The 14,750-nt window shown below is 45.1% G+C and overlaps 2 protein-coding genes across 4 annotated transcripts in view; one reads left to right on the top strand and one right to left on the bottom strand.

Moving 5' to 3' along the window:
- Positions 1-14,750, bottom strand: part of LOC308385635 (uncharacterized protein) — a 102,851-nt gene that overhangs the window by 72,921 nt on the left and 15,180 nt on the right. Inside the window, exon 4 of one of the 3 annotated variants that reach the window (XM_080864717.1) lies at positions 13,340-14,621. The exons of 1 other annotated variant lie outside the window; for it this stretch is intronic. In XM_080864717.1, the coding sequence (XP_080720843.1) occupies positions 14,046-14,621 (576 nt within the window). In that variant the 3' untranslated portion in view covers positions 13,340-14,045. Of the gene's footprint in view, positions 1-13,339; positions 14,625-14,750 lie in introns of those variants that run through there. One more of the 3 variants, XM_080864714.1, reaches the window with a different exon arrangement.
- Positions 3,360-4,841, top strand: LOC308385909 (E3 ubiquitin-protein ligase TM129-like). Its single transcript, XM_080865100.1, has one exon. It carries the CDS (start codon positions 3,370-3,372, stop codon positions 4,471-4,473), a length of 1,104 nt encoding a protein of 367 aa, XP_080721226.1. The 5' UTR covers positions 3,360-3,369; the 3' UTR covers positions 4,474-4,841.

The raw sequence follows: 14,750 nt of genomic DNA, 5'->3' as shown, positions 1-14,750 counted from the left end.
TCGATCATGACTGCTTCACTCAATCCTGCAGGGACCACAAAATCTACACATAGACTGAAAGAGACTTCCACTGATTCTCAGGGTAATAGTGTGAGTAGTGGGGTGAAGGTGTTTCCTTTTGTGTCTTTTACCATGTCTGAGGTTCCATCCAAGTCTGAGCTATCTGTTTCTGAGCCTGACCTCAAGAACTGTGTTTTCTCACCTCCGGGGCCCTCTGAAGCCACAGTAAGCAAGGATATTGCAGAGTTGGCAAATCATGAATTAAAGTGTAACATGACTAGTGATCCTGTTTTCCCTGCTACTCTTGTGTTTAATGAACTGAAAACGGTGAATGCCGATCATGAACTCACTCTAACCTGTCAAGATGAAAACATAAATGCTGATCATGGTAACCTGGACTGTGTAACGTCACAATATGAATTCTGTCTTCCTGAAGGTCATACACAGGGTGATTCTGAACTGTTTTGCTCCAGCACCAGTACCTCCACTCAGGAGATGGAGGCTGAGATCAGGGTTAATGTGACACCGTTTTCTCCTGTCTCTGTGAACTCATCACTGGATAAGATTTTAGCCTCGAACAATGGTGTAACCACTCACTCTCAGCCTGAAGTGTCACCTGCTTCAGTTAATGGTTTACGTACCGTTTTACCTGTATCTGTCTCTCCACTCAATATAGTCATCACTCTGACGCCACAGATCACTGCGGGTGCAGGTTCCAACAAACACATCCATCCAACACACCACAGTCATGCTACCACGGTGACATTGGTTAGGTCCATACCAGTGTATTTACTGTTTTTTCAGGAGTTTGCTCCTGATGATCTAAGCCTTGTTTTTGTGGATCGAGTGGCAATTCTTGTTTTCCGTATGGTTGAACCAGCTCCTCTGAGCCGCACACTACCATCGGTTAAGTCCAACCAGCTTATGTTGGCCTCTCCTAGGATTACTGAGACTGGGCCAGTAACCTGTGAGCCACCTTGGACTGATGCAGACTCTGGGAACCTAATGATTGCTGGCTCTGAACTGGTGGTCCCTACCACTGTTCACTTCATGGTTTTTCGTGCCAAGATGTTAAGCCCTATAGACTGTTTTCTACCTGCTTTCTCTCTCTCTGGGTTTGTGCCTCAGCAGCCTGTGTTTCCTCAGCTCCTAGTCCAGCCAGGGGCCTACATAACTGTTTGTCCTGCATCTGCTGTTGGACTCCCAGGTGTGCCTATCCGGCACCCTGCGGCGACACCACCGCTTCACGTCACGTTAGCTGGAGGGTCCGAGGGGCCCGTCCAGCCACCCGTCTCCGCTGGAGGGTCCGAGTGGCCCGTTCAGCCACCCGTCTCTGCTGGGGGGTCCGAGGGGCCCGTTCAGCCACCCGTCTCCGCTGGAGGGTCCGAGGGGCCCGTTCAGCCTCCTGTCTCCGCTGGAGGGTCCGAGGGGCCCGTTCAGCCACCTGTCTCCGCTGGAGGGTCCGAGGGGCCCGTTCAGCCTCCTGTCTCCGCTGGAGGGTCCGAGGGGTCCGTTCAGCCTCGCGCCGCGTCAGCTGGAGGGCCCGAGGAGCCTGTCCAGCTGCCACCTGCGGCCGCCTCGTCCTCGCCTGGTCCAGCTTCATCAGAGTCTTCATCCTCGCCTGCTGCAGCTCCAGCCTGTGCTTCGCCTGCTGCAGCTCCAGCCTGTGCTTCGCCTGCTGCAGCTCCAGCCTGTGCTTCGCCTGCTGCAGCCTCAGAGTCTTCGTCCTCGTCTGGTCCAACTTCGACTTTGGCTTCTGCTCCTCCTGGTCCAGCTTCAGCCTGTGCTTCGCCTGGTCCGGCCCCGTCGTAGCCTTCAACGTCGCCCAGTCCGGCCTCAGCCTCAGCTCCGGCTTCAGCCTCACCTTCGCCTGGCCCAGCCTCAGAGTCTTCGTCCTCGTCTGGTCCTGCCTCGACTGGTCCTGTGCCCACCGGGCCATGGCCAGCACGCCTAACACTGGAGAGCCGCCGCTGCCTTCCGCGCGGCCGGCCTCCTGAACTGCTCCGTCTCCTTCGTCACCGCCGCTGCCTTCCGCGCGGCCGGCCTCCTGAACTGCTCCGTCATCTCCTTCGCCGCCGCCGCTGCCTTCCGCGCGGCCGGCCTCCTGAACTGCTCCGTTGTCTCCTTCGCCGCCGCCGCTGCCTTCCACGCGGCCGGCCTCCTGAACTGCTCTGTCGTCTCCTTCGCCGCCGCCGCTGCCTTCCACGCGGCCGGCCTCCTGAACTGCTCTGTCGTCTCCTTCGCCGCCGCCGCTGCCTTCCACGCGGCCGGAACCCTGAACTGCTCTGTCGTCTCCTTCGCCGCCGCCGCTGCCTTCCGCGCGGTCGGAACCCTGAACTGCTCCGTCGTCTCCTTCGTCGCCGCCGTTGCCTTCCGCGCGGCCGACCCCCTGAACTGTTTCCGTGTCGCCGCCGTTGCCGTCCGCACGGTCGGCCCCCTGAACTGTTCGGACTCTGGTGCTGCTGCCCTTTGGGTTGGCCCGCTGGACTGATTTCTGGACTGTCCCCTGTGCTTCTGGTGGTAGTTTTTGTTTTGGCCCTCCGTCCTGGGCCCCCGCCGCCCGCCCTGGGTTGTTTTCCGTTTGGTTTTTTCTGTGTTTGGGCTGTCTGGTGCCAGCCCTTAAGGGGGGGGGGGGGGGGGGGGGGGTGATGTCATGGTCCTGGGCCATGTGGGCCCAGTATTCTTAGTTTCTTGTATTTTTGTATTTCGTTCCTTATTTAGGTCATGTTTCCTGAGTTGTCCTGTTATGTTGTTCCTTATTTGACTTCCCCTTGTGACTCTTATCCCCTGTGTGCCCCTCTATGTATCTGTGAGCCCTCATCTCCCCTCCTTGTGTTTCATTCCATGTTTCCCCAGCCCACTATGCCCGTGCTCTCTCTCTCTCCTCCTGTTTGCACCTCTGTGTACTTCCTGTTTTACTTTGACAGTCTCCCGTCAGTGTTGTTTACTCCTGCCTTGTCTTGTTATGTTTATCTGTGTCAGCTGTGTTCCCATGTGTGGCCACTTCCCCTGATCATCCCTCTTGTGTATTTAGTCTCTGTGTTTCATGTAGTCTGTGTCGCGTCGTCTGTGTTACCACCCCCTGTGTTCCGTATCTCCAGCCATAGCTTTTCCTTAGTTTATGTCCAGTTTAGGTTTCTGTTTGAACTATTACTCTTATGCTGCCCTCACTCTGTTTTGTTCCTTTCATCAGCCAGAATAAAAGGCTCGCTTTTGTTTAACTCCACTCCTGCATCCTCGCTTGTGTTCGCTCCTGGGTCCACCACACACATTTCCGCACGGTCTGCCTCCGCAGACCGTGACAGTAATATGTGCATAAATTTAATTAAAGTATGAAAAAAAAAAAAAAAAAAGGACCTTGGCAGTAGTATGGAGAGCCCGGAGCTGTCGTTTACTCTGGCTTACGTCGTCCTCTCCTTCTGTTTCGTGTTCACGCCCAATGAGTTCCGCTCGGCCGGCCTCACCATCCAGAACCTGTTCTCGTTGTGGCTGGGCAGCGAGGACGTGGGCTTCATCCAGTATCACATCAGAAGGACCAGCATCACCATCGTGGTCCACTCCGCGCTGCCTTTAGGTTACTACATGGGAATGTGTGTCGCTGCTCCAGAAAAAAACCTGGTTAACATTTACCAGGTTAGTGACAACTGGAGAGCGTTTCTCCTTCTGTCTCTCTGCCTCCAGTCGGTCAGCTGGATAATTGTCTTCTACTGGTCCCGGCGTCGCTGGCACAATCATCCAATCAGTAAGGTTCTGCAGGCCCATGTGCAGCCCCCTTTCTCCAGCTGGGGCTCTGTGGCAGTCAGCATCAACACTGAGTTCAGACACATAGATAAGTTTGCTACAGGAGCACCGGGAGCTAGAGTCATCGTCACTGACACCTGGGTGTTAAAGGTGACCACGTATCACATTTACATGGCCCTGCAGAGCGATTGCCACGTCACAGTGACAGAGTCCACACAGCACCACCTGAGTCCGGATTCAGCCTCGCCCACAGAGATCCTGACCCTGAGAGTTGACAGCATTAACCCTGCTGTCACACCATTCAATATCAAGCTCAACTCTACGGAGTACGCAGAGCTCCGGGAGAAGCTCCGGGCTCCCATCAGAAACTCTCCTAATGTGGTGATCCATCGAACGCTCAGTGAACTCTTTTTGGAAACGTTCAAGGCTCAGGTGGACCTCAATCAGCCGTATGCCCTCCCCCACGGACAGGAGTTAGAGCCCTGTATCGGCCGCATGCAGGTTCCAGCAAACGCCAAACTGGTCACGCTTTGCCACGAAGCAGAGACCGATGATGACGATTCAGACTGCCAGCAGTGTCACTGCAGACCCATGTGGTGTCTGTTGTGTCTGGGTCGATGGTTCGCCAGCCGTCTAGACGAGCAGACACCGGAGACGTGGTTGTCCAGCAGGGTTCCCTGCCCTACTTGTAGAGCCAAGTTCTGTATTCTGGATGTGTGCGTAGTCCGATGACGGGCACACGTCTCCCCCCACACTGACTTTTAATGTTTCCAATGTTGACCAAGGGTTTCTGCTCAACATCCTCCAACCAGAGCGGCACCTGGACTGGATGTGGTCGTGTTCTATTTCTGCTTTTATGGAAACAAAATAAAAACAATTCTATGAGGAATCATTTATTTCATATTTGTATGTTGTTACAGCACCAAATCTTCTCATGAAGGGCCCTTTCTGCATCTTTTCTTATGCAGCGTAGCAACAAATATGAAATAAGTAAACATGAAAAGTTTTAGATGGAACATTTATCATGTAAGGGCAAAATTCTGATTACTGTGATGTGGAGCGAATGTATGAATCTACAGTTTAATAAAGTTTAACTCAACTTGGAAAAAAACAAAACAAAAAAAAACACTAACTGGAAACACATGACTTCCACAGTAACAGGAAACACGTGACCTCCACATTAACCGGAAACACGTAAATTCAGTTTAATCGATTTTTACAGCGAAAACTAAATTGTGTTTTTGTTACTAGTGATGCTGCTGATAAATAAATTTGGCTCTAAGTGTTTTTAATACTCTGAGTTTATTTAAAAAACATCACCATACCTTCAGCTTGTTTGTGGCCAAAAGTGTCCATGTGTTATTTTTTATCTTTTCGTTTTTTTGTTACGTTTTCTACATAAAGGCTTTTTCATAAATTTAAAATAATCCTTCAAACGCCTTTTTCTAGTACAATGCACTTGTTTCAATACAACCTCAAAACTCAACATTTCATATATCAGCAGTGCTACTGGAAATTATTGTACAGTGGTCACTCGCTGTTTTTTAATTATTTATTTTTTACAGCACATTGTGTTGTGCGTTCTGATTGCTGTGTAGACCATTGTCAATCAATCTAGTGCCGTGTCTCCTGTACAGCAGCGGTTCCCAACACCCGGGCTCATTTGGTACCGGGCCACGAGAGTTGAGGCTCGGGTGGGAAGTGTATGGTTTTCAGGGTTTTTAATCGTTAAGTTGGTTTCCCCTGGGTCTCGTGTTGTAGTCATGTGTCTTATTTTGAAAGAACTATTTACGCGTTACCATAGCGACTAGAGAGCATCAAAAAGCAGAGAGGAGGATGTTACTCTCAGCGTTGTTGGTTTCAGGAGTACGCTGCTAATAAAGTTACACAATTACACAGTGAATGCGCGTTTATTATTATATTTACAAAATACCACAGTTTTTTTCTTTGTCTGTATCATTTTATTTTGTTGTATTTATCCGCGACATCTTAAAGGCCGGTCCATGAAAATATTTTCTGACATTAAACTGGTCCGTGGTGCAAAAAAGGTTGGAGACCGCTGCTGTACAGTACAAAAGGCGTTTAGGTTGTCGAATTTATATAAATCTTCGATCGCGAGCAGTGTAACCCTGAAGTGCTGTGGCCTACTGTATGTTTGTAAGTTTTCTCCTCAACACAACAATTCCGACGAAACGTTTTGCATGGTTTCATTTGGTAATACTGGACTTATGTTTCTATGAAGGTTTGAACTTTAAGAGTGTTTAAACAAAAGAGAAACGTGTGAAAAGGTTCGTGTCTGAGAAAAGTGTATAAAGTGTGTAGTGAGAGGTTTTACGGTCTTAAAACATCTATAATAATTTTTCCAGGATAACTCTTCATTTGTAGGTTTTAGTAAACATTTTTATGGGACAAAGGCTTGTATTCCAACATTTGAGAGATTGTAGAAATGAGCAGTGATGCCCTTCTTGCCATCTTTCCAGAAATATAAGTGATCTGGAAGCTGTTAGGCTTACTTACAGCAGTAGCACTTTCTGCTTTAAAATTACAATTCAGTGTTAATTTTACATAATATCACATGTAAATTTAGATTTTAAGTGTAATTTAACATAAATTTCCTGAATATTTACTGGACTTTCAGTTTGAATTAAGTGTGCTCCCTGTAGGATTTTGGGTTTTAATTTTTATATTTTATTTTATTCCTTACTAGTTAAATTTACCCTTCATTTTAATTTTCATATTTATTTCCTATCCTATTCATAGTCTTTTTTTCTTTAGGTCATGAGCAGTTGTCTAAGCATTTCACTGCATATTGTACTGCGTACGACTGTGTATGTGACAAATAAAATTTGAATTTGAATTTGAATTTGATCTTCTTCCTTATCACCCCAGCAGGTCTCTTAGGTTATGTGACCAGGGCTTGCTGGTTGTCCAGCATACAAGTTTAAAACAAAAGGTGACAGAGCGTTCGTATCAGTGGCCCCCAGACTCTGGAACTCGCTCCCTTTGCGTTTGAGATCTCTGGACTCAGTCATTTCTTGTAAAAAGCAGTTAAAAATGTATCTGTTTAAACTTGCTTTTGGTTGATTTTGTTTGTTTGGAGTTGTATGCCCGTTTCTGATTCTGTGAAGCACTTTGTGACTTTTGTCTTAAAAGGTGCTATATAAATAAAATTTTACTTTGCTTTTACTTTACAACATTACACTGTAATGTGCACTGTAAATAAAATCCATTTGCACCTCCGCCACTGTCTGCTTGTGGATCCTCCTTTCTCACCTCCACACGACTGCAGCCCCAGCCGTGACATATTGAGGTAAAAGCATTACAACGATTACAATTCATCTTTATTGTTTGAATTTCCGTTTGTCAGACTGAAGGAGTTTTTGAACTCTTATTCTGGAACTTTTTACTGAAATTATTTTGGCTAAGCTGAATTCATCAAAGTAAGATCTCAAGTAGGGAATCCTTATTTGACTAAACTGGCTCTAGGGAATATTTAGATTCACGTGTGAGAAAACTGGTCCTAACTCCATGATAAAAATGTTCTCCAATATGATAACTAATAGCACGGTGTGCATTTTTATTCACAATATTTACTTACATGTTGGGTTCACCACTCTCTGACGCTGTCATGCTGTTTTCTTGCTGACCTGAGACATGTTTTGGATCCATAAGATTGATACAAATATACAAATTATTTCAGTAGTACAGGCAGAATGTACTTTTACCTCTTTTCCTTTTGCAGTACAGCACCAGGCAGACTGACGATAGGATGCATACGAGTACTACCACCCCTGCAGTAATTGCTATAATAGTCATGTGTGTATTTCCTGAAACAGGAAAAGAATCTAATTTTTAAATTTCTCCTGGATGCCTCAATATGTTTATTTTGTTTGTACGTCAAAGAGATTTTAAAAGTTTTGAAGGATTCTTGCTTTTGTGGATTAGAAGGACACAACATAAATCCCTTTACCTTGACTTATTGGGATAATGGTGTAATTAATCAGCATCTCCTGATGAGTTCATCCCTTTTACTGAACGTCTTCCATCGGACTGTGTCGCTTTTAGCTCACCAAGACTTACTGGTAGGGGTGGCGGCGTAGCCTTGGTCTTTAAAAATTCTTATGCAGTTCGGCAGCTACCCTCACCTACCTACTCTAGCTTTGAAGTCCAATTATTAGAGATGACTGCATCCGCGACAACACTCTGCGTGGTGGTTTATCGACCACCTAACTACAGCAAATATTTTATCACGGACTTTGCTGATCTCCTAGGCTCCGTTTTTAAATATGGTTGTGTTCTCATTGTCGGTGATGTTAACATACACACTTGCTGTAAGGATGACCCATTTGCTAAAGACTTCCTTGCTTTAACGGAGTCTTTTAACCTGGCTCAGTGGGTTAATGACCCATCGCATGTTAAAGGACATACTTTGGACTTGTTTTTCTCATATGGTCTGGACATTTGTATCAAGGATATAAGTAACGCTGGGATCTCGGATCATTTCCCAGTTATATTTGATACTGGCTTATGCACTAATGAACTGAGAACAGAATCACCAATTACCAGAGTTTGACCCCTGGCGGGTGTGTCGCTGAGTGGGGAAAAACGGTTAGACACATGAACGGGTTGGTGGTGTACCTGGGGCTTCTGTTTAGGACTATGCTTCCTCCTCACCGTCACCCAGCCGCCCTCTTTCCCCAGCTGCTTGGGGTCTGCCGGGGAACAGCTAGCGGGGCCTACGCTATCTTCAGCTGCACCAGCTACAGGGGCCTGGCTAGCTATGGGTGAATGAAGGGTGCGAAGCAGAGTCTCCAATTCAGTAATCCTGGCCTCCGGAGCTGCAAATACAGTGGGGCAAAAAAGTATTTAGTCAGCCACCAATTGTGCAAGTTCCCCCACTTAAAATGATGACAGAGGTCAGTAATTTGCACCAGAGGTACACTTCAACTGTGAGAGACAGAATGTGAAAAAAAAATCCATGAATCCACATGGTAGGATTTGTAAAGAATTTATTCGTAAATCAGGGTGGAAAATAAGTATTTGGTCACCTCAAACAAGGAAAATCTCTGGCTCTCACAGACCTGTAACGTCTTCTGTAAGAAGCTTTTTAGTCCCCCACTCGTTACCTGTATGAATGGCACCTGTTTGAACTCATCATCTGTATAAAAGACACCTGTCCACAGCCTCAAACAGTCAGACTCCAAACTCCGCCATGGCCAAGACCAAAGAGGTTTCGAAGGACTCCAGTAAAAGTATTGTAGACCTGCACCAGACTGGGAAGAGTGAATCTACAATAGGCAAGCAGCTTGGTGTGAAAAAATCAACTGTGGGAGCAATCATCAGAAAATGGAAGACATACAAGACCACTGATAATCTCCCTCGATCTGGGGCTCCACGCAAGATCTCATCCCGTGGGGTCAAAATGATCATGAGAACGGTGAGCAAAGATCCCAGAACCACACGGGGGGACCTGGTGAATGACCTGCAGAGAGCTGGGACCAAAGTAACAAAGGTCACCATCAGTAACACACTACAACGGCAGGGAATCAAATCCCGCAGTGCCAGACGTGTTCCGCTGCTGAAGCCAGTGCATGTCCAGGCCCGTCTGAAGTTTGCCAGAGAGCACATGGATGATACAGCAGAGGATTGGGAGAATGTCATGTGGTCAGATGAAACCAAAGTAGAACTTTTTGGTATAAACTCAACTCGTCGTGTTTGGAGGACGAAGAATACTGAGTTGCATCCCAAGAACACCATACCTACTGTGAAGCATGGGGGTGGAAACATCATGCTATGGGGCTGTTTTTCTGCCAAGGGGACAGGACGACTGATCCGTGTTAAGGACAGAATGAATGGGGCCATGTATCGTGAGATTTTGAGCCAAAACCTCCTTCCATCAGTGAGAACTTTGAAGATGAAACGAGGCTGGGTCTTCCAACAGGTCTTCCAAAACACACCGCCCGGGCAACAAAGGAGTGGCTCCGTAAGAAGCATTTGAAAGTCCTGGAGTGGCCTAGCCAGTCCCCAGACCTCAACCCCATAGAAAATCTGTGGCGGGAGTTGAAAGTCCGTGTTGCTCGGCGACAGCCCCAAAACATCACTGCTCTCGAGAAGATCTGCATGGAGGAATGGGCCAAAATACCAGCTACTGTGTGTGCAAACCTGGTAAAGACCTATAGTAAACGTTTGACCTCTGTTATTGCCAACAAAGGTTATGTTACAAAGTATTGAGTTGTATTTTTGTTATTGACCAAATACTTTCCACCCTGATTTACGAATAAATTCTTTACAAATCCTACCATGTGGATTCATGGATTTTTTTTTTTCACATTCTGTCTCTCACAGTTGAAGTGTACCTCTGGTGCAAATTACTGACCTCTGTCATCATTTTAGGTGGGGGAACTTGCACAATCGGTGGCTGACTAAATACTTTTTTGCCCCACTGTATGCCACATTTGTTACAGATATCATTACTGCTAAAGGAGGCCGAGGAGTAACTAAACATCTGACACAATGAGCAAGAAAGTGCAGGAGGGACAGGTGAAGTAGCCATGGTGCTAATGAGTCGGCCACGAGCTAAGCTAAGCTAGCGAAACAGTACAGAGACAGTGAGTGAATACTTTAGCTATAAATTAGGTAGTAAGTACACAGAAAGTGTGCTTCGGATGAAGCACGTGAAGATTATACTATGAAAAAAGAATGTATGTAAAAGTTGTTCATTTAAATCGCTAAGCAAATAAGCTACTCAGAAACACCACTGTGTTTGAGCAGGAACAGGAAGTGATACTCTACCGCAGAGCGAGCGAACACCAAGTGACAGCGCCACCAAGAGAACGAGACCAAAGATGCGCTTTGTAAGAGTTTGTGGAATGTTCTTTGTCTGTGTCTCTGTATATAAGATGTAAGGACGGTGGCCACAATTCAGAGGTGGTCCTGATGTTTCACTGGGATGCTCTCTCCACATTGCAATGTGTTTATTAAACCCACTTCAAATCAAGCTCACTGGGTGTGTTGCGGGTTATTGTTAAATTTTCCACAACAAACAATTCAGGGAACTGACATGTACATCCTCTACCTAATCACCCAAAACCTCGGCTGATTGTGACCCACACCCAGTTTCACATCTTGGCTCAGGCAATTAGAGGATCATCAGGGGGTCCTTTTGTCCCTCTGTGGGGGGTTACACCCACTAGGTTTATATCTGGGACTCTCCACCATTTGACCTTAGAATTGAAGAAGCTTCTCGGATGAGAGGTGAAACGTCTTCAAGTAACTTAAAGAAGTCCAGACGCTTTTCTTTGCAAGCTCCTTTGACTACGATGACCTGGATGGCTGAGAACCTTCACAGACACAACACTGCATTCTAAAATAAGTGCGCACATTTTAGTTTACACTGTTATGTATGATTAATTTTTTGTTTTCTGAGTTACCTTAGTTGCAGCTGTTCCAGTCCCTTGATTAAGGAGCCAAGAGGTGGAAAAGGGGCGGAGCGAGCTTTAAAGGAAGACTACAAATTGGTTCATGCCATAACTCGGGACCATGGGGGGGAATTGGAGTTCATTATGTTTGGTTTAGTTAGGTTTTGTGTGTTTTACTCCTTCTTGTGTTTTTTGTGGGCTGATCAGCCACTATTTAAGTTTCCCCTTTGTCTCGTTAAGTTAGGTCAGTTTGTTTGAGTTATTAGTTGTGTTGTCAACTTTGAGTAGAGTTTTGATATTTTGACCTCTTTTATGGGCCCAAGATTTTGATTCTTTTTGCATGAGTTAACCAATTATGTTTTTTGGGTTAAATAAAAAATCTTTTTTTTGGACTTTAACCTGTGCCTAAGTTTCCTTCACTGCTCGGTCCATCACAGACCTGGATGACTGAGAACCTTCACAGACTCATCATGGTAACCTTATTCACCTGACTCCTGAACTCTGCTTCCTGACATCTGACCCACGTTAAACTCATGGACTGAAAATACACACAACCACCTAAACACACACAATGGACAAAAACAAACCAATGGACAACTGTACTCTCATACACACAAGAATAACATGGACTGAACCACCACTCACAACCACTAGCACTTTATATAACCTCTGTAGAAATTATCCACATATTTCACTTATCTTAACTGCACTACTGTATAATTCTGTATAAATAATCATTCTGTATAATACGATAATTTTAATTTTACAACTGTTTATAACTTGCATAGTTCATATTTCTGTATAGTTCTCATATTTATATCCTGTTCACAGCTTGTACACCACTACAGCCTGTACATACCTATAGTTATAGCATATTCATAACATACCTTCATACCGTGAACATTATAACATACCCAAAATGGCCCCATATTTTGTACTCTCATACCTATAACAGACCGATTTCTGTAATATATTTATATATCTACATTATTGCTAATATATATTTGTAATATATCTATATCATCGCTAAAGCACTTCTGGATGGATGCAAACTGCATTTTGTTGACTTGTACTTGTGCAGTGACAATAAAGTTGAATTCTATTCTATTATTCCCTCAACAATGTGGAGATCCAGCTTTTTTGGATTCAGTTAAAATCAAGGCACTCAAAAAGATCCTCTGGAAAAAGGTAGAATTCTTTTTTTTTTTTTGGCCTGTCCCATTTGGTTCTTTAGCCGTCAGAATTGTTGTCTGAAGACCAACAAGGATACCCAATGGATTCATTTTGCCAAATGGATCATCGTGGCATTGCCGTATTGGTCCATTTGATCAACCTTTGTTTTTATTATTTATTATATTTTATTTTCAGATGTTACAGACGGGACAGACATGAGTGAGGGATAGGAAAGGGAGAAAGAAAGAGGAAGGAAAAGAAAAACAGAAGGGGAGAGGGACAGTGAGAAAGGGGAAAAAAAATCTCCTGGATCACCTGTTGAGAGTAGAAGAATAGAAAACAAGCAAAAAAAAAAAAAAAAAACCAAAGTAACATACTAAACACAACACCATCGCATTAATCTAGCTAAGTGTAAACAGCAGTAAATACTAAATATTCAATGTTGTTGTGCAGCACGCAGGACAGACAGCGCACAATGTGCTTTGAAGTAGCAGCCAAGAAAGGTGTAATTTAAGTCTACGAGCAGTGAACACCCATGTGCACACCTGTGTGGATCAGCGCGCTTGTATTCAAATGGTTTCCACATGTAATGGTCTGAGAGGGTGTAGCGAGCCATAGCCCCGTCCCCCAGGGCATGAAGCAGGCATGGAGGAGATCCAGGCCCCAGACATCCAGAGGCCCCAGAGTGCTAGAGCCCAAGGAGGACCACCGGAGGGGCATCCGTGCCACCCTCATGGGAAGAGCTGAGGATCCCCAGACAAGGCGTCACCCAGTAGCCACCGAGCAGAAGCTAGAGGGGGCTGCACCGGCGTAGAATTCTTGGAACAGGGTTTAATATTTAGACTCATAAGAACAGGAAGAAAAAACATAGCTGCCAGAAGGCGAAAAAACTGAGGTGAGAAAAAACAATCCCAGGTGCATCCCCCGCAGCCCAGGTTTGTTTACCAGATAGACTTTGGAAACGCTGAACACAACATGAGTCAATAAAGATGAGCAGAGAGAAAGAGTCCCAGGTGCACACTCAGTAAGTTTAATTAACTCTCGTCTCTAAACACACAGGTTAAGAGAAGGTTTGCAAATTTAAGTAAAACAATGACAACATTTAACAATTTCAATGTAACAATAGTGTATACATGTCAGTGTAAGTCCAGTGTATACAGGTATATATGTCATAAAAAGTCCACAACACTGCCATTGGTGGCTTTTTTGCATTCAGCAGTTGCCTCATTCTTCTGACACACAAAACAAACCTTTGGACGACACTACACACCAACTACACACAGCAAACACGGTAACCGTAGCAAATGTCTCACATCTCAAAACTTGTTCTCTTTCTTTTGATCACTCTCTCTATCTCACTGGCGTCACTCCTGAAACTTCCCCATCTTCCTAAACAACCAAATGCCAAATTTTTATCATGAATCTGGTTTTACATGGCCTGTCAACACAATTTAAAAACTGGTACATAGTTTGAAGTCCACACTTTCGACTCCAGTTGAAATGGAGACCCTGGGTTACTGCATCTTGTTGCTCTTAAATTGGTCATGTGATTTTGACATGCCGGTGACCCCTGAGGGTTAAAATGTTACTTGAGGAACATTTTCATTCACAGCTGTCTCATCAGATTTTTACATCTAAACTCTGTGGAGCCTGATCTCAAGGGTTTAAAGTCTGACGCTCAAACTAGAAGAGGATCTTTCTGTCTCTTCAGATTCACTGTGATGGGAGTGATTTCAGCCCTGAGTGATCACGCTGATGTTTGCACAGAGCAGACAATGAGGTGAATGTTTTGGCACATTGGTAACAGTGAAACAGTTTATTAGTAACGTGGGATCGTTTGTGTTTGGAGTATGAACTGAGATTCCTGAAGCTCTTGTCACACTGGTCACAGCTGTAGTTTCCTTCCACGTGTGTATGTTCATGCTTGTTACGATTACCTGATTGTAAGAAGCTTTTGTCACAGTGTCTGCACTTGTATTGTTTCTCTCCTGTGTGGACTCGTTTATGTCTTTTAAGGTTGATTGCAGTGATGAAGGATGACCCACACTGATCACAGAGGTGCTTTTTAACCCCACTGTGAATCAGTTCATGTTGTTTTAATCTACCTGATGTGGGGAAGCTTCTCCCACATTCTTTGCAATATTTCAGTTTGTCTCCAGTGTGTTTACGTTGATGTACTTTTAGGGTGTGTTTTCGACTGAAAGTTATTCCACAAAGATCACAACGAAAGTCTTTCCCACCACCACAGCGATGACAAGGTTGAGAACTGGATCCATCTGTGTCGCTCTGCTTCTAAACAAAGACACAAACACAGTGTAAGTCAGTCCTTCAACACTTTTATCCTGAACGTCGCCTGAAATAAAGAACATCTCTGCAGACGTCCAATTACATTTTACTGTTTCAACACACTCAGTTTAC

The sequence above is a fragment of the Rhamphochromis sp. 'chilingali' genome (genome assembly GCF_963969265.1).
Source record: "Rhamphochromis sp. 'chilingali' genome assembly, chromosome: 18".
Taxonomy (NCBI): domain Eukaryota; kingdom Metazoa; phylum Chordata; class Actinopteri; order Cichliformes; family Cichlidae; genus Rhamphochromis; species Rhamphochromis sp. 'chilingali'.
The sequence above is the reverse complement of the archived record's forward strand: the minus strand, read 5'-3'. Positions and strand labels throughout refer to the sequence as shown.